Source organism: Pteropus alecto, unplaced genomic scaffold (genome assembly GCF_000325575.1).
Source record: "Pteropus alecto unplaced genomic scaffold, ASM32557v1 scaffold239, whole genome shotgun sequence".
Taxonomy (NCBI): Eukaryota; Metazoa; Chordata; class Mammalia; order Chiroptera; family Pteropodidae; genus Pteropus; species Pteropus alecto.
In genome coordinates this window covers 15,238,850-15,255,887 of record NW_006494613.1, presented here as the reverse complement: position 1 = coordinate 15,255,887, position 17,038 = coordinate 15,238,850, and the positions used below count along the sequence as shown (strand labels likewise).

General features: G+C 32.7%; 1 protein-coding gene and 1 pseudogene across 2 annotated transcripts in view; both read right to left on the bottom strand.

Annotated features, from left to right (window-relative positions):
* Positions 1–336: 336 nt before the first annotated feature.
* The window catches only part of EPHA3 (EPH receptor A3), a 323,316-nt gene continuing 306,614 nt past the window's right edge, over positions 337–17,038 (bottom strand). The window contains exons 16-17 of one of the 2 annotated variants that reach the window (XM_006926248.1): positions 9,125–9,280; positions 337–3,045 (exon numbers count right to left, since the gene is read on the bottom strand). In XM_006926248.1, the coding sequence (XP_006926310.1) occupies positions 2,940–3,045; positions 9,125–9,280 (262 nt within the window). In that variant the 3' untranslated portion in view covers positions 337–2,939. The remainder of the gene's footprint in view (positions 3,046–9,124; positions 9,281–17,038) is intronic. The other variant, XM_015600167.1, reaches the window with a different exon arrangement.
* Positions 9,505–9,623, bottom strand: LOC112474529 (annotated as a pseudogene).

The following is a 17,038-nucleotide window of genomic DNA, read 5'->3' as shown; positions in this document are numbered from 1 at the left end:
GCTAGGAAGTTTATCTACCTACTTTTCAGTCACATGGACTAAAATTTTTTTTTCCCTTAAACTAATTTATTTGTTTTTGTCACTTGTAATCAAAAGAGAACTGCATGATACAGTGTTTTTTGAATCACAAAGATAATATTTACTGATTATTGTTCTAGCTTACTCATAATGAGGTTTAGACAAAAAATGTAGATTATATATCATAAATCCCTCTTCACTAATGGAGAAAAAAGAAACAGAAGCACATTCTTCATGACATATAAATTTCATTATTTTGCTGTTTAAATAAGCACATATTTAATAAAATTTTAAAAAGCTTCAAAGACCACTTCTATATTCCAATCTGTAAAAAATATTTTCATTATGTTTATTATAAAAATATAAATGTTTCCACTACAAATCATTTTACATTAGTAAGAGGCCATCTACATTGTACAACATAAACTAGATGAGTAATGTTTTGAAAATACAAGTTTAAAGTAAATACATATTGCCAATCATATCACATTTATACATGGTTTAATTGCTACTTAGGACAGAAAATCTGGGCAAGTTACCAGAAATAAATAATATATGTAAACCAAATATAAGATACAAAACAATAATATGGTACATAACGTTATGAAGGAGATGTGGTTTCATGTTTATTGAAAATCAATGCAGTTCCTGTACAAAGAGATGGCCATAAGCATTCTAGTACCTCTACTCCACAGTTAAGAATCGTACACTGTTATGTTTACATATGTACAGGGTAAGAATTGTGTAAAGTAATTTTATAAGAGGTCAGATAGAAAAATAGTGAAAAACGAAAAGCAATATACTGTGTATACAATCTCTACTTTGAAATGGACACGACAGCCGAATTAAGTGAAAAAAGATTCAATAATTCTTGATTTCTATTAGTTCATGAAATGCACAGATTTTTTTGAGTATGTTTGGAATAGTATCTACAAAAGTAAATGCTAGTGTGGGATAAAACGAGACTCAAGCCAGACTCAGATCTCAATCTAACATTTTACAACAAAATATTTGATCAAAAATGTTTTTTAGCTGCTTCTAGTTGGTTTATGTAAAATTTGTAGTTAATTTCATAATTACATATATCTTTTTAAAAAAATTCATGCTCTTATACATCCAATACAAAATTGTAGTTGGATGATTTGGTTATAAGGAATATTGCCAAATTTAAGAAATAATCTCATATATGAAGGATCACAACCTAAGCATTATGACACTAAATTTATAACAGATAAGCACTTGTGAATTTTGATCTGTGATTGTAAGCTATATAATGTTCCATTTTGCATGAGAACATAAATTTTGCAGCACTGTTTTATTCATTCTATTCTTGTGACGTATGCATTTCTTTTTCCATAACATGATCATATCAGCATTAGAAGAAATATAGATAGAGCTAAAATGTTGCTTCACAATATATTAGTGGCTAGATCTCCACCAGGTACATCTTTTCAAATATTACTGAGTATGTGCCTATTTGACCTTTATGGAATAGTAAGTCTAAGTTCCTGCAATGAGAGATCTCTCCACTGTTTACAGATTTTGAATCATTTGCTAGATAACCATCTGTTTTGAAAATTATGTGCTCAGTAAATGCTTCTAAGCTATACACCAAAATTACAACAGGTGCATTTCAGTGGAAGACTCTTTGAGATAATACCTGCTATTAATGATCATAATGTTAAATTAACTAAATCTCAGTGATACAGATGACTAGTTGAGTTATCATCATTCCCTAAAAACAGCTCAACAATTTTAAGCAAAGATATTGAGTGATATTTCAAAGCCAGTCAGCAAGTGATTTTTTGACTCATGCATTGGTCTATAGGCTGTGTTGCCAATTAATGCAGCCATCTAAATAAAATTTAAATTCTTTCCGGGGTAGCTACTTTCTATTTAAGAGCTCTAATATAGCTTCTTTACCAATAGATGGAGTTAATGGTTTCCTAAGTATCATTGTAGGGCAGGTATGTCATTGAGAATCCATTACATACAAGCCAGTATATTACACTAAATTAGGAGCATACAGTTTATAACAAATGAAGAGACAAAAATGGATAAGATAATTTAGACAATGAGAGATTTTTGAGTTTGGTTTCTTTCTTTTTATACATATAGATAGTGATACATATAAGTAGATGGCTCAAAAATCTGGAAAAAAGTCCATCATTCTCTATGTCTAGTTTACCATGTTTCCTACTGCTGACAATTTGTGAGGGCATTTGGCACTTGGCTGTAACAAATCTAAATTAAATCATCAAGGCATAAATAGAAAACAAAAACAATTCAAAAGAAAATAAATATGTATTTTTCTTCAAAATTAAGATTTTTTTACACGATAATACTTAAGGAAGCTAACAATGAAAAATGTGTAGTACTTAAAACAACTACAGTCTTCCTTTCTATATGCTTTTAACAGATAAAAGAGAATAATACAATGAAAAGGTAGTAAGTATGGCCAGATAGTTTGAGGTATAAATTCCTCTGTTTTGCTTGCTTTTAAAGAAAAAAATACCAGTTACAGATTTCTTTTGTGTATAAAAATATCACAAGTCTTTCCTTTTGTGGCTATTAGCAAACAGAGCCACCATATTCGCTTTGTTATTCACGTGTTTGTTTTTTTCATAGTCAGAAGATATTCAATGGTTCTATGCTAGTTTTTCATCATTTCGTGCTGAAACATTTTAATTTAATCCATAAACTAATATAAAAATCAATTACAAAACAAAATACACCCACTCACCCATCCACTAAATGACAAGGGAAAATAAAGAGTTTTTAATTCCATTTTAAGGCATTTGTACTCATATCTGAGTATCTTATTGGGCTTGGAAATTCCAACAGTATTTCCAGCATTATCATCTGTCTGCAGAGTGATGCTATGTCTTCTACAGCCACCATTTCCTTCCAAAAGTAGCACTTTACACTGGAACTGGACCATTCTTTGATTGTGTTTCTAGAGCTTTAATGCTACTAATGATCTTCTTCTGTGGTCCAACCACAGTGACACCAACCTTTTTCATGTCACTGTAGAAAAGGAGAAAATATCTGGTGAGAATCATGGTTTCCTGGATAGTATGTAAGCATGAGATTTTCATGTAGCAAAGCTTGTACAATCATATATCCCAGTGTTTTGAACCTAATATTTTTTCATCATCTATGTATTATATCCTGGCCATTCCACCTCTATCCTTATGGAAGAACATAAATGATATAGTGGGTTAAATAGTGTCCCCTCAAAATTTCTATCCACCCAGAACCTCACCTTGTGACCTTATTTGGAAATAGAATCTTTTCAGATGTGATTAAGATGAGGATCAAGATAAAATCATACTGGGCTAGGGTGGGCTCCAAATTGAATAAGACTATTCTTATTATAGATAGGACACACAGTAACACAGAGAAGAAATCCATGTATAGATGGAGGCAGAGATTAGAGTTATGTTGTCACAAACCAAGGAATGCTGGGTTGTACCAGAAGCTGGAAGAGATAAGGAAGGATTCACTCTTAGAGATTTTGGAGCAAGTGTGGAGTAAATGTGGCCCTGCCAATACCTTGATTTCTGACTTCTAGCTTCCAGAACTGTTAGAAAATAAATATTTGTTGTTTAAGCCAGTAAGTTTGTGGTAATTTTTTATGGCAGCCGTAGGACACTAATAGAGATGGTCACACATCTTTTCTGGGGCATTATCTCATTTGCTTGAATCTGGGCTAGTTAGGGACTGCTTCGACTGACAGAATGTCAGAAGCGATGCTGTATCAGTTGCTGCACTTGAGTCTTCAGAAATTGCCAGGTTCCACTTGTTATCTCTTGAGACACACTTTCTGGGCCTCAAGCTCCCATATAAGAAATCTGACTACCCTGAGACATTGGAGAGGCCATGTGTAAGCGATTCTTCTGCAATTTCAGCTATGTAGCAATCTGCACTAGGTAGGACATGAATACAACCATCTCAAGCCCCCAAGCTAGACTAGATTCACAGTAGATGAATGTTTCACTCAACACTAACACTACAATAGAAAAATCACCTGCTAAAGCTCTTCTCAAATTTATAAGCTGTAACATTGTGATATACAGTAAAATGTTGTTTCAGACCTTAAGTTTTGAAGAAGTTTGTTGTCAAACATAGATAACTGAAACAATTTCTTTAAAATATAAAATTCTTCCAAAGTAGAATAAAATATCTTTATTCATCAAAGCTATTAAATTTAAAATAGCTTAAACTCAGAAACCAGGTATAAAAATAAAGATTATAATAACATAAAAATTTCATTTTAGGAAAAAGAGTTATTTAAACATGTACCAATGATTAAATATTCTTGAAACGAATAATTAGTTCATATATCTGCCTCTTTCAGGTCTTAACTCAAACATCCCCATCCCATGAGAAACTTCACTGATCCTCTTATTTAATATTGTGAAATCCTCTAGGCAGTCATACCTCCACTTCTCATTTTCTTGTTTTGTTTTCTTCCAAAGCATTTATCACTATTCAGCATGTTGCCTTTCTTTCAATTTATTATTTTTTTATGCTCCATCCTGTACCACGAGAATGTGAATTCCATGTAAACAGGGATTCTTATTGGCTTTGACTCTGATTATCATCCACACTCTGAACAATAGCTGTCATTTAGTAGAGGCTCAATATGTATTTACGAAAGAATGAATCAACAGTCCAAATATGTTTATCTGGGGAATTTGACATAGGAGTTAAGTATCACTTGGCAAAGAACTCCAGAAAAACTGAGCATGGCAAGAAGAAAAAACACATACGTGCAAACACAAAGACACATACACACACGTACACACATAAACACACATAGAAGAGACTACTCTATATTGAGCATAAAGGAAAGAATATAAAATTGGGATTTCAACTACCTAGAAATGGACAAACATTTCTTAAGAAGTGAGTTCCTAGGCAATAAAGGTATGCAAGCAGAAAATAGTTAATTAACCATTAAGAAGAAATTAGATGTTATTTAAATATCTACTGCTTTAAATTAATCATGACTGGTGTATTCCTATTAACTGACCTGGGAGTGAAATTCCTGATGACCTGCAAGTCACATCCCTGCTGCCATTCAAGAGGCTAATCAGTTCTCTGTGGACAACTTGTATTTTGCCTGAGGTACTCTCTAATCATACTCTTCAGCTGCTTTGCTTCTCTAGGAAGTCTAGTGAGGAGTGACATCGAGCTTGTCACTCTTTGTGTAACTGTGCATAATGGAACCTTTAGTTACGGTAATGTATTCCTGCTTTTGAGAATGTGTATTCTATGGGATTGTGATTCTTTATATACCATAGATCTATTTTTAAGATGAATAAAAACATTTCCCCACAACTCTTCAAATTATATCAAAGTCAGTTTATGACTCTAGAGTCAGAAAATAGGGCAGATATAAATATATGTGTACAAATCAATAGATCTCACTCTCTTTTTGTTTTCCTTCTCTCATTTTTCTTCCAATCCTACATCATATATTTTATGACTCATTGACTTGTTTCTCTGTCTCTTCATTTTCTCCTTCTTTTCAAGCTTAAAAAATAAAATGATAATCATGGATAGAAGAAAAAAAAATGTTCCAGGGTAGTATACTAGGTTCACAGACCAGTTTGAGACAATGCTAAGGAGGCATCTCAGCTCTAGGGATTTTGTTTCAACAGGAACGGCTGAGTCTTCTTCAGCTTAATGCTCCCTCATCACTTTTTTATAGATGTATGTCCTAGGTGCACTCCTCAAAAATCTTTTGCATAAAAGGTACATAATTTTGTTTATATTTAATGCCAACGATTATATTGGAAAAGATCATTAAAGTAATTATCTCTTTAGGTTATATTTTCACTTGTGTTTTTATACACTCTCTATTCTCTCTCCCCTCTCCAAAATGTCTTCTACACATAACCCTGCTATGTCCAAAATTCTTCTAAATATCTAGCTGCTGTGGTCTCAGTAACACTTCCATATGCTTATATTGTTTTGACTACCTTATTCAGAAGGGCAGTGGAAAAGTTCAAGACTAAAGAGCAGCTCAAGATTGAGACCAGAGGTTAATAAGCTATCTGGTACTTCAAAGGCAAAGGGATAGGTGATGACACTGAAAATGGCAGGATAATGACATATAACAATTAATCTGCCTAATATTCATTCTACACACTTAAATGTCTCTCCAGAGTCTATAGTAACTTTTACTCCTTTTCACTCTCTCTTCTCTTCTCACATTAACCTTCCTAAATCCACCTTAGGCTATGAAATAATATTTTAAAAAATATGTTATGCTTATTGAATAAAACTGTACATTTTCTGGATTTTATCTGAAAATTAGATGACTTGAGTAGCTTGCATGTAAATGAAATCCCTAAACTAATTGAAATAAGTTAATACTTATTTGAATATGAAGCACTATTGACATTTTCCCGTGACTTGATAGTCTTGATAGGAAAAAAATAAAATAAATTTAATATCATTTTTAGGTATCTCTGTCTTATTCTAGGAGAATCTCCAGAGTTATTTTTTTTCAAAGGAATGATTTCTGAATTGAGTCTAGATAGCACACAAAAAAAGGAACTTAAAGGAATCAAATTCAACAATACACTTGAGCCCGAAAAAGAAAGGATAAAATATCAAGTTAAAATATTTTGTAGCATTTAAGTGAAAATGTTGCTTCATTAGATTTTCCAAAATTATTATGCATTAAATATTTTTTATAAATTCTCATTTTTATAGTATAAACTAGGGACAGGAGGTACTAAGGAGATCCCAAAATAATTTTTTTCAAGGAATTTTATTTAGGTCAATAGATCTTAATTCCGTTGTCTCGGAATTCAGGACAAAGGACAGAAGAAAGGACATTGAGAGACCTGAAATCATCTGGCTCAGTGTGAAGGACCTAAAGAGCTGAGTCTCTCAGGAAAAATCAGCTTTCATTTTGAATGTAGATTCACAGTTTGTTTAAATAATTATAATAACAATAATTAAGTGAACATATTCTAGACAGCAAAAGGAGCTTACTGTCCAAAACTGTATCATTGACACAAATACATTGCTAAGTTGGAAATGTAACAAGTTCTGCCACTTCACTTTTTTAAGCAAATAGCTCTCTTACAACATTCACAGCTTATAGTGTCTGAGTATATTTAAAGTATGAGCTAGCAGTTAATCATATTAACAATGTTCTGCCTCATCAACTTCAATATAGTGTTTTGTGATCTAAAACCTTTGAGTGTTGATATTTTATTGAGAATAAACATTTATGTAACTCTGCCTTTGAAAATCTGGCAATGATGCAGAAATATTCAGCTTTGTGTTTGTTCTCTACTATGCTTCTGTGCTCTAAGGCAGGTGTCTTGTATATCATAACCCTAAGTGTATATATTACTAAAATAAGAATTTATAAAAATATTTAAATATATTAATATATCCTGAGATTGTGTCTAATCAAAATAACTACCACAGAACCTCAAAGCATATTGTAGATTGGCTCAGAATTCTATTCAATAAACAGTACATTTCCCTTTAAACAGTAATGCCAACACATGTTAAGTAGACTAGCATGAGTTTATTTCTAAGAACAATTCTCGTTAATAGTAATATACCCATCTTATTAGGTACTTTTGTGACTTTTTGTATTTCTCAATTGAATGCTATGCCATAAATGATAAACTTCTTTACCTATTTTTAGGTAGGCACTTATATCTCTATTATTTACACTGCACTTTCTTTTTTGATATCTAAATGTAGCTCTCCACATTGACTTTGTTTAAGTGATTGACAGAATGACAATGAAAGTCTTTAAATACTCATTAACATTTAAATATTTAAATATTGGTAGGAGAGGTTAAGATTTAAAAGAACTTGATGTTAATAGTTTATTTAAAGCAACAAAGATGAAAGATAGAAGGCTCTGAAACAAAAATGGACACAGTTTTCAAACAGACATTGTAAGCCACAAAATTGTGGACAATTTTTGGTGTATCTGACTAACACAAAAACTTATCCTCGGAACAGTTCTCTATTTTACCCTTAAGAAAGGGCCCCTAGAGCCAAGTTCCTGCTATCATAACCCACATCTGTTGAATAGAAATGACTATATCATGGTAAACATATGCCTTTGAAGGTGACAATCTATAAGCAGAACTGAGCCCATCAGAATATTCTCCTGAGGACTTAGAATTAAGAGGTTTGGGTCTTGGCCAGATGAGTGGCACACCAAGGTTGTAGGACCTAGGGCTGAGAAAGCCATTTTTAACTGCACACATGCAGAAAAAGTCATTGTAAAGAAGAAAAAACAATGACGCAGTTACATTAGGAAGTGAAGTAAATTGGCTCTAATTCACAGAGAGATGAAGACTACAGTTTCCAGTTCTTCACTGCCAGTTCCCAATTACTGTGCCTTGTGAATGAGTATGAATATTATGGATTATTCACTGGATTCACTCGATAAACCCCTTTTCCTTAAGCCCATGGGTTTCTCATATCAAAGGATTTCTATTACTAAAAGGGTCATGTCTAAGAAATACAGCCTGCTATACTTGATTATTGGTTTTTAACACATAAACCATATTAATTATGCATATTCTGTATTTCTAAACTGAATATAAGCCTTTCAAGAAAAACATTAAAGTCATGTCTTAAACCTATTTATAACTCCATTTTCAAGTATGATATCCTTCACAGAGTAGACATGTAATAATAGATGATATGTTTATACAGTAGCTGTGAAAACTTAACATGTTTCCTTCTATACCAGCTCATCCACTTAGTTTTCAATTTTATCTTTCTACAGAGGTTAGTTTTTGTTAAAAATAACAGAAAATCAGAAATAGTAATTACTGCGTTATATCTGCTAATGTTTTAAATTAGGAGCTTCAGTTTGTGAGGCTGGGTATGCATATGTATCTGTTAGTCTATTAAAGGAGGTCATAATTTAGTGAAGACACCTATTATAGGAACCTATTGTGAGAAAAGAAGACACATTAACATGCGTCAATCTAGAAGGTGTCGTTTATGAGGAGAAACCCAGGACCCTCCTCAACATTATGAGAGAAAGTATCTCAGAGGTTTAACTAATATTTCTAATGCAGTGAATAAAACTTTTTCTTACTCTGTGGAAATCTTGGCTATGGTGTCACAAGAACTGTATTCCACGCCTGTGAAAATTTCCTTGCACTGTGCTGTCCGGACACCATTAAGCCAGTCACCTGTTGTACGGAAGGTAGTGATGTCGACATTGCTTTGGTCCAGAAGAAGGTTTGATGGCCTGCAAGAAAAGAAAACATCAATGGGAGAAATCAGAATTCAACAGATTTGCTGGATGTCAAAATTTGACCCCAATATCATCAGGAACTTTCAGACTTCATGCATTGTTCCTGTTTATTTGTAGATTTTTTTTTTTTTTTTTTTTTTTTGGTGAGGCAACTGTTGGTTGACCTCACAGATTGCAAGGACTTTGTCAGCTTACAATAATTTATTTTTAATTTTTCACGCCTACAGCACCTGGTCTTCCTAGATGGTCTCCCATCCAAGTACTAACTAGGCTCTACTCTGCTTAGCTTCCAAGATCAGATGAGATAGGGCTTGTTCAGAGTGGCATGGCCGTAGACTATCTGTGGAATTTATCTGCCATGAAGGCTTCATCTGTTCAAGTAGGCAGCTTGCAAAAATACTGTGTAATCGTCTTGTATCAGTGCTCCTCTTCTCCACTCATGACTGTTTTTTGAATTATTGAAACTTTGCCAGTGAAATGCATAAATATATCCATACATACTTTAATTTTTTAATGTGTTTAACCATTAGCAAAGATGGCGGTAATTTAGGATTCCATATAGCAAACATGACACACTGAATAATTTGCTGTCCGCTTTGGTGATAGATTTGGTTTACCATATTATATCCTTCCCACTGATGTTCCTTTGTAGATATTGTAGAGTTGCTGTCTAAAAGACAGTTTAAACAACCTAGGCTGTACCTACAGCAGGACATAAAGTAAGCACAGATTTAAATAATGTCATAAGTGTCATTAAAAATAATAATTATAAAAAGAATGGGAAAAAGTAAATGAGTAACAATAAATGAAATCCTCACAACAAACGGAGTATGTGTGTGTGGGTTTATATATATACATATGCATATATATATATATACACACACACTCTATAGACACACACACACACACACACACACATATAGAGATTGATCAATTGATTGATTGTGACTGTTTTTATATTACACAATAAATCAGCATTAAGAGGAACTTCCAGGATCATTAACAATTGCAAGATCTAGTGAATCAAAGGAACTTAAGAGGAACGAAAGAGACCATGAATTCTCCCTGAAGAGGCCAAAATGGAGCCTGGACTATGTTTTTCAGCTATCAGTGACCTCTTTAATTGTTCTTTAACTCATGAGACTGAGACCTGTCACCAGGAAGACAGTTGATTGTCCTCTCAATTCCTTCCTCTTAAAACTGTCCCTGGGTTCAAATAGCCCATAATGTTTATTTATACTTTTAGTTTATAAGTTAATTTATAAAAATGCTATCATGTTTTCTTGGGCCAATATCTGCGTTGTGGCTATATTGTTAATAACCCTTGTTACATCAGTAGCTTAACTGGTAATGGAACATGGAGTTGGATAGATGGGTAGAGGTTCAAATCATATAGTAGAGCAGGACCTATATTAACTGTACATTCTGAGGAAGAACTCTACAGTTAGAGAAGTGCACAAAGGACCAGTCGAGGATGGGATCTCCCGATGCATGGTGCATTAATATGCTAGCAAATTTCTAGGATCTATTTGATGTAGACCAAATGTCTTCCTGGATGTTTTGGACATAACTAAATATCCTGTAAGGGTGGCATAACCTAATATTTGTCTGATAATTGAGAAGGTACATTTGGATTTTTACCTCTTCAGAGTTATCATTCAGAATCTTTCATGTTTTGTGATACTGAAGTTGAATTTAATCAACATTGAGGTCTTGAAACTTTTAAAAATTATTAAGTTCTCCAATATTAGGGTTTTTAAAACTAGAACTTTCCATGTTTGTATATATAAAAAAAATTAATAATTTGCCTAAATGAATTTATCATTTGCAATGTTCAAATTCAACATTTAGAATTAGTTGTCAGAAGACACCAAAGCAAATGAAGAATATACTGACATGTATTTTTCCTTACTTTAGTAATGAATTTAGCTCTTTAAGGTACTAATTCTAATGATATTTTTTGAAATAGCATTAATTTACAAAAAGTAAACCATTCAGATACAATTAAACTGCATCATGTTTTATCTAGAAACACCAACCACCGATTATCATCTGGGATATGTGGTAAAAGTTCATGTTCTCATGAGAAAATCTCTCTGTGAAGAAAGTCCTTAAATAGCGAACTCTACCCACACTTAAAAGTAATTTTTAATTGGAAGAGTTTTATTATTATTGATGATATTTCTTCAACTCACTTCCTGATATACAAGATACATGTTAAGTGTTAAGATTCTTAAATCTAAATAATGTGTTGACATGCATTCTGTTGTTGGGGACACATGAAAGAAGTGTGAATTGACTATTCATCTGACTTTTGATTTAGATATATTAAATTTATTTAATAAAAATAGTCAAATTTTAATAAAATTATAATGCCATGTTTAAGAAAAAATAGTAGTGACAATTTGGTTCTGCCTAGATATTCATCCTCTGTGGAAAACATAGATCAATAGCTAGTTTCCTCCCTAGTATAAAAATCTGTGAAATGGAGGACAGCTGAAAGCAGAAAACTTTTCTATCTTCTTTCCCTTAGGTTAAACTCAAGTACTTCATTCCTCTCTACCTAAAGTGTTTTAATTATAAATTAAAAATTAAATTATGGAGTTTTTAATTTATGTTTATGTGTTATGTTTTAGTTTTAACTAACCCTCAGAGGTTATCTTTTAAAAAAAGGTAGAAAGAAACAAAAATTAGGCATTATTTTACAAAGCATTAATTTTTTTCCTTTAGGAATATAAAAAATACAAAATATAAACATAAAATTTTATAAATTATTCTCATTGGGAACATAGATATAAAAACTTTTATATGATTTTTAAAAATTACTTATCTAAGAAACATTTAATAATTGAAAATCTCTTGTTTTTATTTTTTCTTAAGAACTTGAATTACAAATACATATACAATCCAGGTTCCAAAACTTACATGATATTCTTGGTTTATTTTAGATGACCATTGTGAATGAAATAGCCTTTGTTACTAGCCAGCATTAAATATAACATTGGACCCATTGGAGCAGTCATTGTCTTAGTAAATAAAATTGATAAGAATAACATTAAATCAGATGTGAGAAATTTTTATAAGAAAAATGAGGCAAGACCTAGAAAGAGGACAATAAAATATTAACTATCTGTGCCGCTCACGCGCTCACGCACGCACGCACGCACACACACACACACACACATACACACACACACACACACACACACACACCCCACCCACAGCTTAGATTTCTACGGTAGCTGTAGCATAGAATCTAATGTTGGCTCTTGTCAACTCTTGGTCTCATGAACAGCAATACTTTTTTTATTTATGGTTTGTGGGTATGAGGAATCAAACCCCAGGACATTTATTCAGAATATTTATGAAGTGTGCCTAATAGCAAAATGCAGAATTTTTTCTTCTCAATTCAAAATGGTTTGTATTTTTAAACTCAACACTATAGCCAGACTCAACAAAAGTTTAGAGAAAATTAGCATAAACAGATTGAAATAGAACAGGACATATGTATTACGGATTAGAATGACCCCAACTGAGTTTTTCTATTTATTACTTGGATCAAAGTACAATAAAGACAAAGAATGACCTAATTTTAATGCCAGTGACCTCAGAATAACCAGCCCTGCAAAGTATCATTTTTCCACTTCCAGGATTTCTCTGGGGAATTCAAATAAAAATTGGTTCCTTTCCTCCTCCGAGAGGACAGGACATCTGGAGAGTTTATCAATGGATAGGAATTTGTCTCTCACTGTGAAGAGCCTGTGATGTCTCTTCATGCGCACCAAGGGAATGTGGGCTTTTTGAGCAGCTGCAGGAGCTGGCGTTTTTTTTTTTTTTTTAGACCCAGGCCCAGACATTGGGTCTGAAAGGGAAATTTATAGGCTGGGTGATGTGCACTGTGAGCTCACACTTTTACTGGACAAATGAGATAGATTTCAATCCGCGCAGCTGTAAACGATGTCCTGCAGAGTTCCACCTGATCTTTTACAGCTTTTCATAAATCAGTACCTACTGGCCGCGGACCGCAGTCATTAAAAAGAAATCATGGAAATTACATGTTTGCTCAGGGGAAGCAAAAAAATAACTTTCCTCCCTTTTTTTGTCCCTCCTTGTATTTAGGTTTGTGAATTATTCCTTTATGGATTTTCACACCGTTGCATTAAAAAGATACACATGTATTTTCTTCCCACCGACTCCTATTTTATCTACAAATGGTTCCGAACTAATTAGCCCCAGACACTGGAGAACAAATGTTAAGTAACTGCTAGTCCTAAGAATATCTTCTCATAGTGATCTTATTTCATATTGCATTAGAATTCTAAATTACTAAGATTGAATGCTTGGTTTACAAAGGGCTTTAGTTTTCATGAATTAAAAATAATGATTAATACACTTTTTAAATGAGTAAGTAGATGCCTACTGAAGAATAAGTAGACGTAGATACCAATTATATTGGATATGTATGCTATACCACTATAATTATTTACTTTTCTTCTGTTGTGAATAATTTCAAGAATATATTAACTCTAAAGAGTAATTTTTAAAGCAAAATATTAATCATATCTACTTTTATTATTGTCTGAAAATAGTAAAATAATTTTGCAATACTTTTTATATTTTTTTTTGTCTGTTTCAAGTGGCATCTTACTATATTTCAGGGAGAAAAGCTTGTATTTGCCAATATTTTTAAAATGTGGATTTATAATGATCTTGATCTTTTTATCTCTAACATAAAAAATTCAGATATGAGTAAATGAATTTAATTGTTATCAGTAACTAACAATAATTTTGAGTATATATAGCTCTCAATAGGAGACTTGTATATAAATGACACATTAAAGAGAAATAGAGGCAATGTGTTTATTTTAATTATGTCTAGGCCTTGACAAAACTTTTAGCAATTATAGCTATTACATCTGGTTTAATTCCTCCCAGTGCTAAAAACTACCTACTTTGATTTTTAAGATAAAAAAAAAGATACCTGGGTATTTGGCATATTTGCTTCCCTCTAAAAAGTTCAGTATTATATTTGTTCAGTGGGGGAAGTCATCCTGTCAGTTTCAGAATTGGACATCAAAGTCATTTTGAGAAGCAGAATGTTTTTTGGTCATTAGACTTCTCTTAAAGGACATTTGTCAAAAGAGCAGTTATTCTCTAAAAGAATTACATTATATACTCTTAGAGATCAGAAGAATTTTTGTAAGGCTAATTTAAAGTCATTAACAGAAAAAATTGGGAGTATTGTTTACTTTTTTCTATTTATCCTGCAAGTAAATAAAAATAAATCTCTTCAAAGTTAGTAATCAATGCAATGAAATAATATATTTAAAGTTATTTTAATTAACTAAGTATAGCTGGGTCTTCAGAATCTCATTCTAAATATAATAAATATATTGTCTTTATGCCATTTCAGCTGCCTTTGCTTTAGAACTTCATTCTAAATTTATTAAATGTATTGTTTAATTCTTTATGCCAAGAATTTGGATTCTATACATTTACAATAATATTGAAGAATCCAATGACCTGAAGTATGAAAATATTATGGCTTTAAAGAGCAAGTCATTTCTCTGTTTCATTTGTATGTATATAAATATCCCAAAATAAAAAGAATATCTTACTGCCTACATAGAAATGAATTCATCTCTCATTTTTTTTTATTATTTGGCTTTTTTATTTTTAAGTTACCTATATTCATAAAAATAATGAGCCAATTTATTTAAAGTAGAAACTATATTATAAAACTAGTCTTGCAAAAATGGTTTTCTTAAACAAATCTCTCTTTTATGTATAACAAATGCATGTGTTGTAAGAGAAAATTTGTTACTGTAAGACCATTTTCCATTTATTTATATAGTGCCATTTTCTATCAAGAACTTCTTTGAGAAAGATTTATTTGATTCTTAAAAAAAATATGAGGGGTCTTATTATTTTTATCCTTTTACACATGTCTACTATGATTATGCTTTCCTTTTTTCTCTTTCTAAATTTCTCAAAAGCACTATGTTCAAATTGCCTTTTTCTTTTCATCATCCAATTATAACTAAACCTCTTAAAATTTTGTATCTCATTTATCATTCTAAAAGAATCAAAATAGTTCTCTAAAAAGAATCTGATATCCTTCTCTTTGCTTCATTGAGAGGCTTTTTTCCTCAGTTGTCTTATTTTTCTCCCTCACCTGTCTACACTTTTGGAAAATTCCAAGAGCAGTAGTTTTTTGTAGCCTAAGTCTCGTTCCTAACTCTGATTGTTTCTATCTACCATTTCATATTCTGCTCTGTAATTGGTACTGCTCTCCAAAGTTCTAAATAGAGACGCTTTCTTTCTCTTTGAGTGAGAGTCTGTGCGGTGGGTTAATGTTCTGAGATGTCGACTAATGTTCCATACTTTCTTCCTTCTAAGATTGCCATCCACTGGCACTGATTGGCTCTACAATTTCCTTATAAGAAGCCTGAAATCTCCATTGGCTACCACCACACCTTGTTATATATGATAGAAGCATTCACTCGTTTCAATTAGCTTCTTGGCTCCTGTAGACATTTGAGTTAGTGACTTCTGGGCTTAGCAACTGAAGCTTTTAGAGACTTCAAAATATCTTTGGATCCCTGGGTGGCACAGAAGTGGCAAAGAGAAGCTTAAACGTGGAGTCTGGCACATTGGGATGAGGGATATATCAGTGTTAACCTTTATGAACCAACACCCTCCACTATTCATAAATTAAAATTTCTTGATCATCCATGGAATATGAGAATTTTAATTAGAAATAAAATAACTGTAGAAAAATAAAAATGGATACATTCGTGGTGAAAACTAGCATTAATATATTGAGGGTTTGTACCCACTAGACATGTTTCTGACTGGGGTTTCTTTTATTATCTTTGCAGAGAGAGTGCTCTAAATTTTATGCCTGGATATAATTTTAACGTCTTCCCCAGCTTGAGAAGGGAACTTCAAGTTTCCAGTGAGACTTGGTCTCATTGTGCCGAGAATGCTCATCTGTCTCTCAGTCTTTTCCTTCTGCCCTTCCTACCATTATCAATAAGAGCACTCTTCTTGTGGTCCTTCATGTTCAGAATCTGGAAGTACTCTCGGATACTTTGTCACTCTGCACATCTCATTAGTCACCATGTCCTATAATACTTCAGTAAAACTTTCTGAATTCACATCTTTTTATTTTCTCTGCTGTACGATAGCATAAGACACTGAAATCACCTCCGAATTTCTTATTGTGAACCTCTTCCCTTTCAGTACTTCTTAGGTATAGCTGCCAGAGAACCATTCCATAGGTTGAGTGCAATATATCACTTAAGTATCTTCAATGTCCTCCTTTTCCTCATGGACAAAAATCTGGATTTCTAGAGATGATGTTAAATCTTACATTAGCTGATGAAATTATCTATCAGGTTACTGCCTTAAGGAAGAAGGGTAAAAAGGAGAATCTAAGACAAGTGAACCTCATGTGCTACTGTCTTTATATCTGAAATACTCTGGCTTCCTGAAGGAACTGGAAGTTAGCCACTGAGACTACAGTGTTGTTTAAGTGAAAGTGGCACAGGTTGAAAGGTTGAAACTCTTCTCTCCTCACACATTTGCCCCTCCCTGCAGAAACCAGTTGTGTAAATTAAATCATGTCACTTCTCTGCTTCAAATGCCTTAATAGATTCCTCATGTATTGCAAATTCCAAAGTCCTCACCACAGCCTGGGTAGCTGTAAGTGCACTGGCTTCTGTTTGCCTTCTCAGACTCATGACAGAC